At 43.2% G+C, this 19,437-nt stretch overlaps 1 protein-coding gene across 1 annotated transcript in view; it reads left to right on the forward strand.

The window, feature by feature from the left end:
* Positions 1-19,437, forward strand: part of Myof (myoferlin) — a 147,208-nt gene that overhangs the window by 63,488 nt on the left and 64,283 nt on the right. Inside the window, exons 11-20 of the mRNA XM_059253753.1 lie at positions 279-394; positions 1,153-1,279; positions 3,475-3,578; positions 6,570-6,638; positions 6,739-6,782; positions 8,359-8,441; positions 10,781-10,819; positions 12,292-12,416; positions 13,704-13,820; positions 19,134-19,311. Coding sequence (XP_059109736.1) covers positions 279-394; positions 1,153-1,279; positions 3,475-3,578; positions 6,570-6,638; positions 6,739-6,782; positions 8,359-8,441; positions 10,781-10,819; positions 12,292-12,416; positions 13,704-13,820; positions 19,134-19,311 — 1,002 coding nt within the window. The remainder of the gene's footprint in view (positions 1-278; positions 395-1,152; positions 1,280-3,474; positions 3,579-6,569; positions 6,639-6,738; positions 6,783-8,358; positions 8,442-10,780; positions 10,820-12,291; positions 12,417-13,703; positions 13,821-19,133; positions 19,312-19,437) is intronic.

Here is a 19,437-nt window from a genome sequence, read left to right on the forward strand (position 1 = left end):
ACAGATATCTATTTTTATTTTATTTTAACACTCATTAATAGGTAATGTCTTTGTTTTGTGATGGTTTCCTGATCTTACTAAGATCCAATAGTGAAAGTGTTACAGAGCTTGAAGAGTCTTGCTTAAGTCACACTAGGATAGGAGGGTGGGACTAAGGTGTGGGCAGGGAATGAACGTGAGATGTTGCTATCTATGTGGGCTTGATCAGGGAATTGGTTGAAATCACAGGCCTGCTGGCACATCTTTAGAATGTCCCTGTCCTTTTGTCCCTTTGTTAGGCCATGCTGTCATGAGGAAATGGCTTCTTCTCAATGACCCAGAAGATGCCAGCTCGGGTGCAAAAGGTTACATGAAAGTTAGCATGTTTGTCCTGGGGACCGGCGATGAACCCCCTGTGAGTCCCTCGTCCTCTACCTTCTGTTATTAAAAAGGAATTAAGCAAGCAGACTGTGAAGCAGAGCTCGGACTCCAAGCTGTCACCCTTGCCCAGGATTCTTCTAATGCCAAGAAGCTGCCCTTTCTGCTCACTGATTACCACTGTAGCTCAGGTTCCTTCTTGGTGCTGCCTAGCGTTTGTGAGTCTTTCTTTTAGGGGACAGGGATGCTGAGTCAGGGTCTCATGTAGCCCAAGCTGGCCTCAGATCTGGCTATGTAGCTAAGGTTGGCTTTGAACTTCTGGTCTTCCTGCTCCACCTGCTATGTGCTGGGATTACAAGCGTGCACCACAGCATCTAGGAATAAGTGTTTAATTCAAGAAATGTGTGTGTGTTTAATAATTGCCTTGTATCATTAGAAAGACTTGAACCCACCTTCTGTGCAAGGATTCCTTACCTCATCACTGTCTTCTACCCGAAGGGTTAGTGGTAGTTCTGAGAAATCTAGAAACTAGGAACAGGAATGGGCCAGAGAGAAGCCAGAACACAGGAATATATACACATCCTCAAATGGGTGCCCATGAGACTGTAGAAGGGTGCAGAAACATTGAAGCACTGATGTTGTAGAGGCTTTGAGGATGAAGGAAAAGTAGTGAGTGAACCTTTAAACTCCAGACGTTAGAGATCATAATGGAGGCAGTTCTGGGCATCAATAGCTTGGTTTCTTTTGGAAATGCTTCTTTTTATACGTGTGATTTTAACCGCGTGTCTCTGATAGCCCGAGAAACGAGATCGTGATAATGACAGTGATGACGTGGAGAGCAACTTGTTACTTCCGGCTGGCATAGCCCTCCGGTGGGTAACCTTCTTGCTGAAGATCTACCGAGCCGAGGACATCCCCCAGAGTATGTACTGCCTTCGTCACTCATGGGAGTTTCAGTAGTCTTTGAGATGGTACATGCTGAACTCACTCTGAGTGCTGATGGATGCTCCTTCCATAGGTTCCCCTCTGAAAGGCCTTCTTGGATTTACTGCCATTCATCTGGCCCCACTGAACGCTTTCTAAGTAGCTGCTGGGCAGCCATTGCTCATCCATGTTCCTTCTTGAGTGCCTGCCTTTGATCATTCTGCTCTGTTCTTTCTTCCTCCCATGTTCTGTCTCCTTCTAGAGACTGCTAGAGAAAGGTGAACAGTCAGCACTTCCAACCTCTTTTTTTTTCCCATTACATGTAGTGCATGTATGTGTGTGGGGGGGCATAGGTACATGTGCCACAGTACACGTGGAATCAGAGGACAACGTGAAGGAGTCTGTTCTCTCCTTTCATCACGTGGGTCTTGTAAGCAAGAGTGCAGTGAAACCACTGAGCTGGACCACTCCATGGATAGAAAGAAAGGCTTATTGGGGACCAAATTGCCAAGGCTTTCTCTTGGGGGCCAGAGAGAAGCAGGGTGAGGTCTTTGAGCTGATTCAGGCTGTTCAGATTGACCCAGAACTAGATGTCCTTACCCGAAGTGGGTGATCTAGAAGGTGGACGAAGGGAAGCTCCTAGTAAACAGAAAGCCATCTTTAAGCCTCTGTTACCCACTAACAGTCCTTCCGTTTACATGGCTAAATCCCTCTATTTTTAGGACACTGTCACCAGAACTGCCATTTTGGGACCCCAATTTGGACCTAACAGATCTCAGGGACTGAATTCAGATTGTAGGGCTTGGAGGCAAGTGCCTTTACCTACTGAGACATGTAGACCTTTTTTTTTTCCTGAAGAAAATGTAAAATTCTATAACAAAAAAAAATGTGTTTACTATTGAACTATTAAATATGGCTGAGTAGTGACCAGGAAGATGGATCAGTGGGTAAAAGTGTCCACTCTGCAAGCTGGATGATCTGATTTCAGGTCCCCAGAACCCAGGTGAAAGATGGATGTGGCGGCTTGTACAGGCCTAGCACCCCTAAAGCTAGATGGGATGCCAGACAGGGTTATGCCCCTGAAGCTGGGTGGGCCAACTAACCTGGAGTACACAGCATAGCAGCAAACAGCTGAGGAGACCCCACCTCAAACACAAGTTAGAAGACCAAGCTAGACACCTAAGGTTGTCCTCTGACTTCTACACGTATGTCATGGCATGCATGTGCCCTCACATACAAAACGTGTACACACACATTATATGCACATATATATGCACAATAAGTAAGTAAACAATATTTTAAGAGGTATTGAGCAAAGGATAGTCAAGTCTCAATAACTATGTCTGTCCCTATTATGAGACATGTTCAATGAGAGATTGGCCATTTTAAAGCAAATGACTTACAGAGATTTCACTTGTAGGGACCAAGCCAACCACTGACTATCACTGCTGCCAACACAGCATCATTTCCGTCTCCGCTGCTGGGCTCTGGGGCACAGGACTCTTTCCCAAGTCCCCAGGTGGCAGCACAGACCATTCACATCTACAGGATTTGCTTCTTTTCCTAGGAACTCTTCCCTCCTTTCAAAGATGCTAGAATGTTCCCATACTATCTTTCCCTCAGAAATGTCTTCAATAGATTAAACTTAGCTTCACATCGTTCTTCCTACACTGGCCCATTCAACTGATTTCTGTCCACTTTGGAGTTTGATGAAACAGAGACACCCACATTTGTAGTGTGTCGATGTGTGAGAACTGCCTGACTTATGAATATGTTGACTTTTCTTGGATTTCTCTAAAACATCATATTGGGCCTGTATCATTTTGACCTGATACACATTCTCCAGATTGAATGAAGGCCTGAATTTGACAATTGCCTCTTGCCCTAACCAAATGGATGTCTGGAATCCTATTTCTTCTTTCATGAATGATCAATTCTTTTTAACATAATAATTTATCAGCTTATTTTTCAAGGCACTCTATTATTGTAAAACTTCCAGGGAGAAAACATGTTCTTCCTCTCCCTCACTCCCTCTTCCCCCTCCCACTAGACAAAGAGGGTTTCTGCTGCTCATGCTTGCCACCCCAGAGAACAATTCTTCTTAAAGTTCTTTTGACGTGTTGGGGAAATGTTTAACTTCATTGTTTGAAGAGAATAGGTTTGGTTTCTGCCATGTGACCTGTTCCTTTCCAGTGGATGATGCCTTCTCACAGACGGTGAAGGAGATATTTGGTGGCACAGCCGATAAGAAAAATCTCGTGGACCCTTTTGTAGAAGTCTCCTTTGCTGGGAAAAAGGTTTGTATGTGGTCTGAATGTGTGCGTCTCTTACGACAGACATTTGAAGTGCTATGATTTCCTTGGGGGTGAATTCCTGGTTATTTTTGGTTAGTAGCTCCGGCCAGCGGGCCACTCTGCAGTGAGATGGTTTATTTGAGTCTGGCTGTGCCAGATTTCCCCACAGCCTTGTTTTGGGAGTAAAAGGTATAGTCAACTCAATTAGAAAATTCCACCTTTTGAAGATTAGAACAGCGAGAGCTACCCCTGGACTGTTGTAGTTATTTCTCAGGTTCAACTATTCTCTTAATCTTGGGCAAAACCTCCATCCAGCTATTAATCATTCTGTTGCTGAGATAAAACACTCTGACTAGAAACACCTAGGGGAAGAAAGTTTTTGTTTCGGCTTCCAGATCAGTGCCCATCATTAAGGGCAATCAGGCAAGGGTTCAAGCAGAAACTGGAAACAGAAACCACACAGGAACACAGCTTACTGGGTCAGGCTCTGGCTGGTTCCCTGGCTCATGCTTAGCTAGCTTTCCTACACGCCCAGGATCACCTGCTCAGGGAACGGTGCTGCCCTAGTGGGCTGGGCCCTCCTCCATCAACTAACAACCAAGACAGTCCCCCACAGACGTTTTCACATGCCAGTTGACCTAGGTAATTTGTGAAAAGGACTTTCCTCTCAAATGACTCTAGACTAAGTCAAGTTGATAATCAAAGCTTACAAGGACACCCCAACTCCTGACTTCTCGGTCCTATCGGGTTTCTCGGCTTCCATGCCCTAACAAGTTGTTGAGAGAGGAGAGGAGAGCTGAGAAGCCTCATCTTAGACCTCTGGAAAAGTCAGAGAGACCCTTGGTATAGGGGAGACCACATCCATCACGGAGATGGTCAAAGGTGGAGACTTTCATTTCATAGAGTGACATGTCCTGGAAGGTTACAGGAATGAAGAGCCAGCACCTTCTTTGTGTTGGAGCTAGTTAGTTATGAATGCAAGAATCCTAAATACATGTGACTGGATAGGATTTCCTAAGAGGGTCACTGGAGATGCAGTGGGAAAGCCCCTGCCCCCGGGATAAGATGAAGTCTGATTTGAACTGCAGACTTTACTCCACAGGCAGCCACACTCCCTAACTTAACTCCGATAGTTTCAATTTCCTAAACTGTAAATGTGAGTGTTAATGGTCTCATAGGATCGTTGAGTTGGTTAATTAGTTTAAGAAGTAATTCGTCTCGTGTTCTGGGAATGTGGAAATGAGTACACGGCCAGCCATAGTTCTCACAGAGCCTAGAAGACACTCCCTGTCTTAATCTGTTTCCTGTTGTTGGAACAACATACCCAGACTGGGTAATGTACAGAGTAGAAGCCTGTGTGCCTCGTGGCTTTGAGGCTGGAAAGTCCAGGAGCACAGCACGGATGTGTGCTCAGCATCTTGTAAGGACCTTCTACTGCATTGTACTGTGGCAGAAGGACCACATGACAAGAGAGAGTACATGTGACAGTTCAAGTCGCTTCCTCTGCTAACAAAGCTACTAATGCCATCATGGGAACCTCGCTCTTATGACCTCATCACTTTTAATTTTCTCCAAAAGTCCCACTTCCAAACACTATGCACATAGGAATTTAGATATTAAGTTTTCAATTTGTGAACTTCAGGGGAACCTATAAAACTGTCACATAGTTAACAAACAAGTAAACAAGAACTGGACGATTTTAGTTGGTGCTTAGAACCACACAGAAAGCAAAGTGACAGTGAGTGATAGATGTGTATATGCATGTGTCTGTGTGTATCTGTGTGTGTGTGTGTGTGTGTGTGTGTGTGTGTGTGTGTGTGTGTTGGGGGGTGGGTAGTTAGTGACATTACGAGGTGGCACACCTTGGAAGAAGTAACATTTGAGCAGAGGCCTGGATGTATAGAGATCCTGATGAGCAGGGGCTTCCTTCCAGGCAGGGAGAGGAGCATGGGAAAGGCCATGAAAGAAGCATCCCTTCGGGGAAAGAAAGCCTCTACAGGAAAGTTAGCAAGGAGAAAGTGAGATGTGCAGTCAGCAGGGGTGGATACGGAGGGCTTTGTGAGGCAGAGAGAGCTCTGAATTTCATTCTAAGGGAACTCTGGGGGACCACAGTAGAGTGGTGTACGAGGCAGGAGGCAGGAAGGTAAGTAAGGAGCCAAGTGCAGATGCTTGTGAGGAAGTGTGTCAAGTATGTGAGGAAGAATGTCAGGATTTATAGACAGGTTGGGTGGGATGAGGGAGGAGGAGGGGAGAAGGATGTCTCACTGACTCACTGTAAGCCTAAGCAATTGAGTGACTGGAAATGCCGAGACAGGAGTAGACAGGGAGCTGGTGAGTGGGATTGAAAGGGCTGGTTAATTAATAACCATGAGATGCTTATCAAATAGTATATAATAAATGCTCAGTAACCTCAGTTCCTGTTACATTCACTTGTTAGACATCTGGTAAGTGAAAACTTGAAGACATGGATAAAAAACAACTTTTGGTGGACAGAAGAAACAAAGACCAATGCTAAACTCAAACCCTTGTCATATTTTACACAGTTATTGCAGAAAAAATAAAGTTCAGGCCTAAGGCGTAGATGTATGTGCTCTGTATGTGCAAAGCCCTGGTTGAGTCCCTGTCACCAAGACAAAAAGGGAGGGGTCGGGAGACAGGAAGACAGAGAGGAAGGAGGAGGAGAGGGAAGAGAGAGAGAAGGAAGGAAGGAGAGGGAAGGGAGGGAGGAAGAAAGGATGGGGGGAGAAAAGGAAGGAAGGACAGAAGGAAGGAGAGGGAAGGGAAGGAGGAAGAAAGGAGGGGGAGGAAAGAAGGAAGGGAGGGAGGGAGGGATGGAGGGAGGGACAGAGGGAGGGACGGTGGAAGGACTTACAGGTTACTAAATATATACCCAATAAGTAGACTGCTAAAGTTACAATCATAGGCACACACATGAAAAGCTCTTAGCAGTTAGAAATGTGACTGTCTACTGGTTTTCTTTGGTGATTTTTGCAGGTTTGCACAAATATAATTGAGAGAAATGCAAACCCCGAATGGAATCAAATTGTCAATCTTCAGATCAAGGTTCGACTTTCTTTTCTTTCATAAAAAACTAAGAATATTGACTCCACTAGTTAGTGAGTAAATGAATAAATAATTACCTTTTTCTGTTTTACTTGAACAGTTTCCCTCCATGTGTGAGAAAATAAAACTGACCGTATATGACTGGTGAGTTGACGGTGTGTTGGGTTCAGCAGTAGAGTTAAGCATCTGGGGACCCAGTGCATTGCTTTAGGTGATCTAACTCACACCATTTGGTGTATTTGCCATTCTTTCACCAGAAAGCAGAACCTGGAGCTGGGTGATAGGGGGTTCTTTAAAAAACACAATAAAACAACGACAATAACAACAACAACAGTAGTAATAGTCGTAGTAGTAGTAGCAGTTGTAGTAATAGAAAAAGCTTTTCAGAAATGTTTTTAGATATCTTGGTTCAATTGTTCATAAACAAAATTAGGGAGGTAGTCACCCGAAAATGCTTAAAGGTAAGAAATTAGGAATTTTAATTTCATTAGGCTGTCCAAAATAGGTTTCAGAAAGAGAATAGACTGGTACTTAGGAAGAACCACCAAAATGTCTGAAAAAAATTCTTTTTATTATAAGAAGGGAAAATCAATAAAATTGCTTACCTGAAGGCAAAACAATTTTTTTTTTTCATTAAGTCAGGCGTGATAGCATGTGTCTGTGATACCAGAATTTAAAAGGCTGGGGAGCACTGTGAGTTCTAGGTCATCCTGGGTTACATAGTAAGACCAGGGCTCAAGAAAAGGGAAAGGAGGAGGAGGAAGGAAGGGATTTGTTGAAGTCTTCCTACTAGACCAACTTCTCAGAACCAATTGGCCATCATAAGACCACTCGTAGAATGTGCTTGTTGGATGGAGTATTCAAATGGCAGCCCTCAGCCCTCTGAGGAAGAAGCATGGGCAAACATGATGGTCATCATCATCTCCATGGTGACTCTGTGGGGCAGGGACTGCTCTCAGCTTCGCTTGACAGTAAGGTCACGAAGCCCAGAGAGGTCAGGTGGCTTGCCCATGGACACTTGGTGATTCCGGACACAGTTGAGCTCACATGCTGCCTGGTGGCCCCACATTTCTCCTTTGGTCCAATGCATCTGACTTTCATGTGAAGGCCCTATTGGTACCACAGCAAGATGGCATCCTAGGTGTAGGAGAGCAACACTTACTGTGTGACCACATCACAGCTGAGAGCTGCAGCTGAGATCTGAGGACAAAATGTCCCCTTCTTTAATGTAAAAGTTTCAAGGCATTGGATCCTCCGCTTCATGGCAGCAGAATGAATGGTCAGATTGGATCAGGGTTTCTAGAGAGGCTGGAGAGTCATCAGCATTGGACTCACAGGCTGTATGTACACTCCTGGACTCTAGCCCAGGTTTCTTGAATTGAGCTTGGGTGCATGAGGATGGGAAGTTTCCACACAATCCTTAAGTACAGTAAAGCTCGAGGCCACTGAATAGCATTCTTCTAACTCCTCTGTTAAGATTATTGAAATGAGCCGGGCAGTGGTGACACATGCCTTTAATGCCAGCACTCAGGAGGCAGAAGCAGGCGGATTTCTGTGATTTAGAGGCCAGCCTGGTCTACAAAGTGAGTTCCAAGACAGCCAGAGCTGTTGTACAGAGAAACCTTTCTCAAAAAAACCAAAACAACAACAACAACAAAAAGATTATTGAAAGGAAGCTATAACTTCACAGGCAGAAGGTGTAACCTTTTGTTTTACACAGGGATCGGCTTACCAAAAATGATGTCGTTGGGACAACGTACCTATACCTCTCTAAAATTGCCGCCTCTGGGGGAGAAGTAGAAGGTAAGTCCCTTGTGGTCAGAGCGAGACAGGATTCAAAGCTTCTAGAAAAGAAGGGGCCAAGGTGTTCCAACAGTTTCATGGTTAGGGAGTAGTACTTATGCAGAGAGCATGAACCGAGGTGATCACCTAGGTACAGGCTTGATGTCTTAAAAGGCAAGTGTATCTGGGCCTAATGGCACAGGACTGTAACCCTGGCTGCAGAGGGGGCTAAGACAGGAGAATCACATGTTCGGGGCCTGTCTAGGCTACATAGGAAGGTTTGCTTTAGCCTAGGCAACTAGACCTAATAAGACCCTGCCTCAAAATAGGAATGAAAGATAGGGCTGGCAGTGTAGGTAGTCAGGAGAGTGTGCACCTAGAGAATACAAAGCACTGCACTCAATCCCTGTCCCCCCACCCTCCTAGCCTCCTAGCACCCCCCTCCCTGTTTCTCATCCCCCCCCCCCAACAGAAAGTGAGCCCAGTGAGCTGTGCCAGTGATGTTTGGGTGATAAACAGCAAAATGATTAACGATGGCAGCAAACGACAATTTAAACATTTTTAGGTTTCTTGCTCGCATCCAAACCCTTTTGGCCAGGAGCTGTTTTAGAATTATCCTGATCAGCAGTATAGAGTGTCCACACATTATTGTACTTGTTGCTACGGTTTGGTGCATATCCAGGGATTGAAGTGGAGAGAAGAAAAGCAGTTAAAACGATAAGAGAAAAAAATTAATGTAATCAGAGTAAAACTTGCAGCCTGAGTTTCCAAGGGCCAGTAGATTAAACATACTACTGAGTAAAGTGAAGTAATTTGGAATAAAACCTTGTCTTGAGAAACTGGAGTTTCCTTTTGCCCTGATTTTATGTTTTAAGAAGAGCATCAATATGGGGATGGAGAGATGGCTCAGCGGTTAAGAGTACTTACTGCTATTGCACAGGACCCAGGTTTGATTCCCAGTACCTTCAAGGTGGCTCACAACCATCCGTAACCCCAATTCCAGGGCCTCTGATGCCCTCTTCAGGCCTCTGCAGGCCCTGTACATATGTGATCCACATATATACATGCTGGCAAAACACATAAAATAACAAATAAATAGTATCAATCCCAACCAATGTCAAGAAGATGGAAGGTCCTCAAGATAAGATAAAAAAGGCACCAGATTCAGATCTTGAGATGTTAAAAAGAAAGGCAATTATAAATCTCAGGGAAAACTAACAGAAATGCATGGGTCAAATATAAAGCCACATGTGGCATTATTTTAAGCAAACAGTTGAAAGTCAGAATGAGATTTCCACCTGCACATGTTCTGCTGAAGGGATCATACGACTGGAATTTCAGCAAAGGGAATGGAATCATGGCCCCTTTCTCTGCAGAACACAAGTATTAAAATTGTTACTAAAACATAAGAACTACTTATTTTCTTTTTCTAAAACCCACAGCCTTAACTCTGAACAGAACATAAATATCATTACCCTTCTCAAATGTAAAACACAAACACAGAACATAGAGATGAAAAGGGGACAGAGGAAGAGTAGGTGTGCTCAGAGCCTCTTTTTGTTGATTGGGCAACATGAATGCACCCACTATAGGTTAAAGAAGACCAATAGAGGTTAAAAAGGGGCCATCTGTATAGAGAATGAGTAAAAGTAACCCAATCCATTTGTTAAGTAGGGAGTCACTAAATAGTATCTAAAGGTAATAGTTCAAAGAAATACTGGTGAAATATTTTACTTCATGATAACATCAAAACCAAACCCAGAAACTGTTACAGGCAGTTTTCATCGCCCTTCTCTGAGAATTTCTGCCATTACAGGTCCTGCAGGTAACCTGGTTCAGGGTCTCAAAATGACAAGGAGCTGCCTCCCCCGACCCCATGCCTCCCCCAACCCCCGTCTCCATGTATACAAAGAAACAAACCATGCTTTGCATCACATAATCCAGGGTTAACTACAGCTGTTTGCTTATATTACCTCAAACCAAATTAACTTGCATTTTCTGGCCATGGGCCCAGCTAAAGACATGTAAATGTTTTATTAAAAGCATGCTGTGTCGTTAACTTCACCTGCTTCCTATGGCTGTGGGGAGCCAGCTCTTCTCAAATGCGGGCTCCTTGGAGCTGGTGAATTTGGATTATTCACATGTGCTGGGTCTACCACTTGTCCCAAAGCTTTGAGCCAGCTGACATTTAACTGGTAAAAGTATGAATTCAAAAGGCTCATGGGATTTGGGTGTGAGCTGGGGATTCGCTGCTGTTGCTAAGCGGCTTATTCAGCACAGAATCCGATTAACTTTGCAATGTGTGTTTTATGCTGTCCACGTTTCTCTTGTTTTTAACCAATCATATTTTTACTACATAGATTTCTCATCTTCGGGAACTGGGGCTGCATCATACACAGGTTTACGCTTTGTAATTTTGCTGTCTTCTAGAGCTTTCCTATCAACTGTCATCTTACTAAGAATATATTAATTCATTGCCTTAAAACCTTTTATTTGATGTTTCACTGTCTCAGATACGGTTTTCCTAGAGTTAGAATGTTCCATGAGTGGTGTGTACTTGTCCTGCATGGCTAAAAACTTAAAGTTAATTACATAGCCAGCCCTTGTGCCATGTTTCATATTTTCAACTTGATGCACACCGTTCTGTGCGGCTTGACTGCAAATAACTTGCTTGTGAGATACGCTACTTTTGTTACTATTTATGTTCAGTGGGTAGAGATGCGGGGCACTACAAACAAAGTCAACAATTCTAATGATGTGTGATGTACCTTTGCCCCACTTCTGATGTGACTCTCTAGGTTGGAAGAACGAGTACTTTCCTCTTTTCAGGCCTCCCCAACAGGAGATACCATAACGTGTCCCTCGGTTTGTGCAGTGCTCACTATTTTTTGCAAGTTTGCTCCATGTTGGCCACCGTAGTTCTCTTAGGGCAGATGCTAGTGTTTCCCTAATAGATGAGGTTCTGAGTTAGAGAAGCATTGGCTTTAGCAACCTTCTCATATGAATATTTTTTTTCTAAGACTCTCTGCTTCAATCCTTTATTCCTAAACAACACCCTATTCCACTGAGTGTTAAAGACATAAAATCAAACTAGTGAACCAAATTTGACCTCCATGTACTGTCCAAGAATGTTCCTAACTCTGCTTTTTGGAGAAAAATCCACTTCCACTTGGGAGCTAGTCAGACTGCTGAAGAAAGCTCTTGGATTCCCCGTGGTCACCCATGACTTCCTCTGGATTTGGCTGTTTCCTTATAGTGCTCTCAGTACCCTTTACTGAGGGGTAATCTTGCTGAGTCCAAGTAGCGGAGACAGAGCCTATCAGATGATCATCGGAGAGAGGAAGCAGTGAACATCAACCTGCTTAACACTTCCGGATATCATATGGTCCTATAACCATAAGGAACTCACTGATACATTTTAAAATTTCAGCGTATTTTTAACAGCATCTACTATACTACTTAAGGCTAAGTGACATTTTTATGGGATATGTATATATATTAAGTAAATCTGGTACATCATTTAAATAACTTCTTAAAACAGTATCTTTTACTCCCAAATATGACAAAATATTTAATGTCGGTTATAAACTTGCAAAAAATGTGAAGACCAACTTATGATTCTTTTGTTTAAATAACGTTCTTTTCATGAAGATAAGTTTGCTGAATTATCCCAATTTTTTTGTCTACTATCTTAAAGTGATAGTAAAATGGAAATATGGCAGGTCCCACAGTATTCATAATTTTCACTAATACAGCTAATTCACAAACTAGAGGAAAAACTTCATCTCACCTAACTGACTAATAACTAACATTTATTTCCGTGGTTTGAGTGTTAAAGACCTGAAATCTAATGGTGATGTTTATGTCTCAGCAAATACAGGAGAGACGGAGGTGGGCTTTGTCCCAACATTTGGACCTTGTTATTTGAACCTTTATGGAAGCCCCAGAGAGTACACGGGATTCCCAGACCCCTATGATGAGCTGAATACAGGCAAGGTTAGTTTCTCAATGAAGACTGTGGTTACCGGGTACTGGTTAATGAGATTCCTTCTTATAATAGCAATAAACATCTCATGTAAGGGCGCTAACATTCCCCACCCCTAACACAGATCTACCATTCAGCTGATAAAGTGTTAAAGGAGAGAAGTCTTATACTTCTTAAGACTTAGAATTAAAGAATAGAAAAGGATCCTGGAAGGCCAGGCATAGAAGTACACATCTTTAATCCTAGCATTCAGGAGGCAGAGACAGGAGGATCTCTGTGATCTTGATGCCAGCCTGGTCTATATAATGAGTTCTAGGCCAGCCAGAGTTACACAGCAAGACTCTGTCTAAAAAAGGAAAGAGAAGAAACAGATTCTGGAGACCAAATAATCAAGTACTGGGGTAAGAGGCACATCCATGTCCGTCCAGTCTTCAACTTTACCTCGATGGAAACCATCAGCAGCCCGTGCTGGCTTCCTTCCTAGTACCACATTGCACTGCTTCGTCCCAATGACCGTCCATGGATCGGCAGTGACATGACTGTGGAGACACCACGCTGTCCTTGAGCTTCATTTCACTGATGGGGAATTCTCTTTTGACTACAGTAGAAGCCAAATGTCTTTTTATTATTCCCCCAATACTCAAAAAAAAAAAAAAAAAAAAAAAAAGGATTATAGATAGCCCTGGGAAGGGAACAGTAAAGACAGTGAGGAATTGGGAACCTTTCATTTCTCTCCAGCAGATGCTATTGGCAACCACAGCCGAGTGTGGTGGGAGGAGTATCCACTCTTGACTTGTACTCTAGCATTCCCCAGAGCATCTTCATCCTTTGTTTCCTGGCCACTTTGAGACTTGCCTGGTTGCCACATGTCAGTTTCTTTATTATGAGAAGAGGAAAAAAGGTCCAAGTTAATAAACACAAATGCAGGGCTGTTCTGATGAATTAAGATGGAGGAGACTTTGAGCCTGTTCTCCTCACCACCCTGCTTGAAGAACTCCTTCCAGACCCAGAGCATAGCTTCAAAACCTCTGGCCTTAGTCAAGATAAGACCATTTTCTGCCCTGGCATCTCATGGCATCATTTGGAATGCATTTGAAAGTAAATGGCTCTTCCTTCAGATATTAAGGACTTAGATTAGTAGGAATTGCTAGCTGATTCACTTAGGGTGTTAGGACATGGAGAGAACAGTGTGTGTGTGTGTGTGTGTGTGTGTGTGTGTGTGTGTGTGTGTGTCTGATTAGGTAGACAGAAGTTGCAGTTTTTGCCTATGGGGACAATCCTGTGTTCTTGCCTTTCAGGGAGAAGGTGTAGCCTACAGAGGCAGGATCTTGGTTGAACTGACCACTTTCCTTGAGAAGAAACCACCAGAAAAGAAGCTTGAGCCCATTTCAAATGATGACCTTCTGGTTGTTGAGGTAAATGTCAGTGTGAACATTGTGTGGGATGGAAGGGATTGGGGGCACTAAGAGTTACCTGTGGGAGACTTGGAGAAAGACTTGCTTCATAGTAAGTCCCTCCAACATTCCCTTGATATATCCATGACAGCACTAGGAAGATAATGAGGCTTGCTTCAGCCATTGAGATGTTAATAGGTGTATCAACCTTTGGCACTCCAACCAAAATTACCGGACTTAGACAGCTTCAGGGCAGAAGGATTCATTTGGCTCTCTGTTTCTGTGTGTTTGGTCCATGGTTGTATAGTCCCATGCAAACTGGACAGAACAGCATCAGGGAAGGAGTGTGTTGAGGGGTTCCTTCATTGTGGACAGACAGCAGAAAGGGGGAAACAGAGAGAGGCCAGGATCTCATAGTCCCCGTGAACTGTTCCCTCCAGCGCCTACTGTCACCAACTCCTGATTATGCCATCGTGAAATAAACTCAGCAAGGGATAATCCAGTAATTATATCCAAGACCTGATGATCTATTGTCTCTGGAAATACAAAGAAATACCCAGAGGCACGACCAGTCTCCTAGGTTTGTTAATCCAGTCAAGTTCTAAATCAAGACTGACTACCACATACTCTACTGTACCTGGCTAGAACAGAGTGCCCAAACAGTCCTCTTGGGTGGAGAGGATGTGAGGAAGAGCTGTAACATGAATCTTAAAAGATCTTATTAATAAAAACAAACCAGGAGCCAGGTATTGGGGTGGACGCTGAAAGGTCAGAGAAACAGAACAAGTCATAGCTAACCTCGCCTCGCCAATTCCTCAGCTGATCCTGTTTCCTCAAACTGGAAATCTCTGAGTCTTCATCCAGAATGAATCTCAGCTGAACTGCTACTAAAAGCTTAAAAGCTTAACCAGCTCTAGTTCCTGGTCTTCATGCCTTATATATCTTTCTGCTTCCTGCCATCACTTCCTGGGATTAAAGGCGTGTGTCATCATGCCTGGCTGTTTCCAGTGTGGCTTTGAACTCAGAGATCCGGATGGATCTCTGCCTCTAGAAGGCTAGGATTAAAGGCGTGTGTGCCACCATTTTCTGGCCTCTATGTCTATCTAGCAACTGTTCTGTTCTCTGACCCCAGATAAATTTATTAGGGTGCACAATATATTGGAGAACACAATATCACTACAAAGAGCCCCTTCCCCAAATGGCACAGGTACCAGAGTTACCCCTTTCCACTTTCATAGGCAGCTGCTATATCTCAGGCTTCACAGTGATGAGGACATGCCTACTTCCGACTGCCATTACAATGGTTCTAAGTTCCTTCCTCTTCAAGACGAGAAGTCTGCTAAGTTCACCTCTGTTTCTGAGACTCTCAGGTCAATGTTCTGAACTGCCTGGGAGAGCAATGAGCTCACTGACACTCCTCTGCCCAGGGCCTCTCCTGGCTTGGTTTAGATTGCCTTGGGCCCACCAACTTCCTCAGGCTGCTACGCCCTCCATTCTGAGAACTGGACAGGGCTTTCTCTTATTTTCCCACGTTACAGAAAAACTAAGCAGCAACTTTACAAAAGAGGTCGGGTCTGAATCAAGTAAACAGTGGGATGGCTGGCTTGAAGGGGCTGTTCTCAGAGCCCATGAGCCCAGTCAGCTTTTGTTAATCCTGAGACTGGCCGGAAAAAAAACCAGTTCCACCACTTTGGGCCAAATTTAAAGCAAGCTTTTATTAAAATATTAAATACTGACGAAGATGAAATTTGGTCAGGACCACTCCCTGGAACTTTCCAGCTGAGTAACCTTGAGACATGTGTTGTCGGGGACAAAACTTATAGGCCACAGTACTTTTCCATGAGGCTTTTTTTTTTTTTTTTTAAATTTTCCAAGAACTACAATTCCTAGAATCCCGAGTAGTTACCTAGTCCTTGGGCTGGTAGGGCTTACATGTTAACTTAGGGTATAACACTTTCTAAATCCCTTATTATCAGTCTTCCTGTCCATTTCCAGCCTGCCTTCTTACAGCTGGACCCAGCTGGTGCCTCGAACACTTCTTTATCTCAGTTTGTCATGAGCTGTCAGCTGAACCAGGACAGTTTCCTTCCTTGAAGTAAACCGGTGTCTGTCTGCTGTAAACTCTGCATGTAAACTTTAGCATGACTGACAGGGAGACCATCTACTCACTGTATGTAGCAGAGACTCTTCCTTCTCCCGTACACTCCACGACCTCGTTCACTGGCTTGCACTAGGACAACGAAGTCAGGCTGGTATCTAAAGCTGTACTGGTGGACTTGCCCGTCAGACGTGTTTGGAACATCTGGAGTGCAGCTGTTGAGCTGCACCAGTCCTCTCACTCTTTCAAGAGCAAAGGATAATGTTCTCCCATTCTTCCTGGGGTTGCCTTTCTCTTCACCCCTCACCTACCCCTTATTTATCCCTCACGGGAAGGAAGCCACAGGGCACAGCTCTACACAAGAGAAGAAGTATTTCTCCCCCCAAGTTAGCAAATATCATAGCCTGGCCAAAAATTCCCTCTTGGAAGTTTATGTTACCATATAGAGCGAATCAATTTAGGTAATATAAACAGTAAAAGAACCATAGTAGGCATTTACTTTTAAATGTAAGTAAAGACTCACCCACAAAATTTTCCAAAAAGAAGGATAGATGATCTGCTTTGAATGTAAGTTCACGTCTGCCTCTAGAGTCAGGAATTGCTTACAGCTCTCCTAAAACAACTTTTCTGTGTCGACGTATCAAGCTTAACATTCTTAGGATGGATATTTGTTTTGAGCCAATCTCTTAAAGTAGATTTACAGGCTAACAAAATAAGTCATTATGAGATACCTGGAGTTATAGACAGTTGTGAGTGGCCATGTGGGTTCTGGGAATTGAACCCAGGTCCTCTGTAAAGGCAATCAGTGCTCTTAACCACTGAGCCATATAGGGGATTATTCCCTTCTCTTTCTACTTCTACGAGACTACAAGCTGACAGAAATTCTCACAACAGCCAGGTATGGTGAGGCACGCCAGTAATCCCAGCACCTAGAGCCTGAGGCAGGAGGGTTGAGTCAGCCTCTCACTCTTTCAAGAGCAAAGGATAATGTTCCCCCATTCTTCCTGGAAGCCTGGGAAGAGTGAGAGCTTGTCTCAAAACAAACAAACAAACAAGCAAACAAATTCTTGAAACGGCCCTCAAAGAATTAAAAATAGGACCACTATAGAATCTCTCAGCTGTACTTCGGAGTGCAGACTCAAGGGATTTGAAAGCAGGGGCTCACACAGACACTTGCACATACATGTTTAGAGTGATGTTATTCACCAAAGCCAAATGGCAGAAGCTGCTTGCGTGTGCACCACTGGGTGACTAGATAAACAAATGAAGTGTTTTCATATAACAGAATAGCACTGGGTAAGAAGGGAAGTATTTTCTGACGTGCTACGTCATGGATGATATAGAAGGCATTGTGCTAAGTGAATTATGCCCAGCACAGGATAGATAACTGCATACCACACATTCAAGAAAGCTGACAGCATGGTCGCATTTAGGGACAGAAAGACGGGTGGTTCCAGCAGCTGGAGGAAGAGAGAAATGGGGAAATTTTATTGGATGAATGTAGAATGTCAGGTTTGCAACATGAGAAGAGTTCTGTGCCTGGATGGTTAGCGAGCGATTGTAGCACAACAATATGCACTTACTTGATGCTCTTGAGCCAGACTCTTAAAATGGTAAGTTCTATTATATGTATTTTACCATGTTTTTAAAAAGTATGGTATGATGAGAAAGGTACCATCTATAGTGATGGAGACATACATTTATGTTTTGTTAGGAAAAGACCATTAAAATTTGGGGGTAGGGGGCTGGAGAGGTGGCTCAGCATTTAAGATCACATAGTGCTCTTGCAGGGGGTTTGGTTCCCACTACACATATGAGGGCTTATACTGCCTGTAATCCCAGTTTTAGGGTACCCAACACTGTCTTATGACCCCTGTGGCTGCTGCACAGACACGGTCCACATGTACACACTCAGGCACACACATACACGTAAAATAAAGTCAACATTTTTTAAAAGAAAAAGACAATTTAAATAAAGCAATAGGTTCTGGGAGGAGTTGGGGAGGTGAATATTATAAAAATACATTGTATAAAATTCTCAACGAACTAATAGAACAATGATAAAAAAAAATGAGCCGTGATCAATGACTAGATATTAACGAGATATTTGGTTTTGATTGAATTGAGAAAAAATGTCTCTAGATGGTGTACAAGAATTCTGATCACTGTGTAGACAAGATGCTCGAGAAGGGCTTTCTGTTTAACGTAACGCTTTCCTGAAGGGCTTCATTTAGTGATGGAAAGCAAAGGCCTCTTTAGGAGCTCCGGGCACTGGAGCTCTGAGAGCTCAAAAGTAGAAACATCACCAAGAAAGACTCAAGAATAATTATGTCTGATTATACTTACTAAATAAAAAGAGTCTTCGGGGTTTTTAAAAAATGCTTTTGAGGCAATTGTCTGGGTATCTCTATAAATAGGTGGCCAAATTTTTGACTCATACGAGCCAGAAGCCCCACCCACAATTAGTGATCCATTCGACTGAATAAAGCCATGGTATAGATAGAGAAGGAAAGGGTCATCAGTTGGGTTACTAATGGAGAGAGAGGAGAGAGACTTGAGGTGGAAGAGAGAGAGAATACAATTTCACTTATTTTCCAGTTGAAAATTAAAATCTTGGTTGTTATTTCTGATTAGAAAATTAAGACTTCAGTGACTCAAAATATCAAATGCATATAAATTAGAAAATTAGTTGCCATTATCTCTCTGCCGTCTATGATAATATTACTGTTAGAAATTTGAGTTATATTCTTCCAGACCTCCCTCATGTGCATCAATATTAAAAAAATATTTAATGAATTTATTTTAAGTATAGGAGCTGGGGATGTAGCTCCCTGGTGGAGTACTTGCCTACCATGTATAAGGCTCTGGGTTTAATCACCAGCAAAACTAAGTAATAATAAAATTAAACACTCCCATTTTCTATATTTGCACTAGGATTTACTTAAGTTGTTGTAGATTTTCATCCTATTATGACAGTAACATAATTTGTTTAAACAGTGTTTTGTAGACACTTACATTGTTTCCCCCTCTTCCAACCAGCTCCATGGTAATAAGCCTAATACTTGAATCTCTGCCCACTTATGTGAGAGGTGGGACTGATGAATCCAAGAACATTCCCATCTGGCATTTAGTGCAGCACTAATTAACTGGGCTTAGAGTTGTATTTGCTGGGAATCCACATATAAATACAGACAAATGAGATGGTACTGAGCCTTGTATCTACTCCCATTTTATAGAAATACCAGCGAAGGCGGAAGTACAGCCTGTCTGCCGTGTTCCATTCCGCCACCATGTTGCAAGATGTTGGAGAGGCCATTCAGTTCGAAGTCAGCATTGGGAACTATGGCAACAAGTTTGATGCAACCTGTAAACCTTTGGCGTCAACAACTCAGTACAGCCGTGCAGTATTTGATGGTAAGACTGGTGTTAAGTGTCTCTTATTTATTCTTGCTTATAGTGGGTATGTCTCAGGACAAGAAGCACGCACTGAACTTTCTCTCTGGCAGCCATTATGCCCAGCGCCTCATTGGTTAATATAAG

This window comes from Peromyscus eremicus, chromosome 1 (assembly GCF_949786415.1).
Source record: "Peromyscus eremicus chromosome 1, PerEre_H2_v1, whole genome shotgun sequence".
In the NCBI taxonomy this organism is placed as follows: domain Eukaryota; kingdom Metazoa; phylum Chordata; class Mammalia; order Rodentia; family Cricetidae; genus Peromyscus; species Peromyscus eremicus.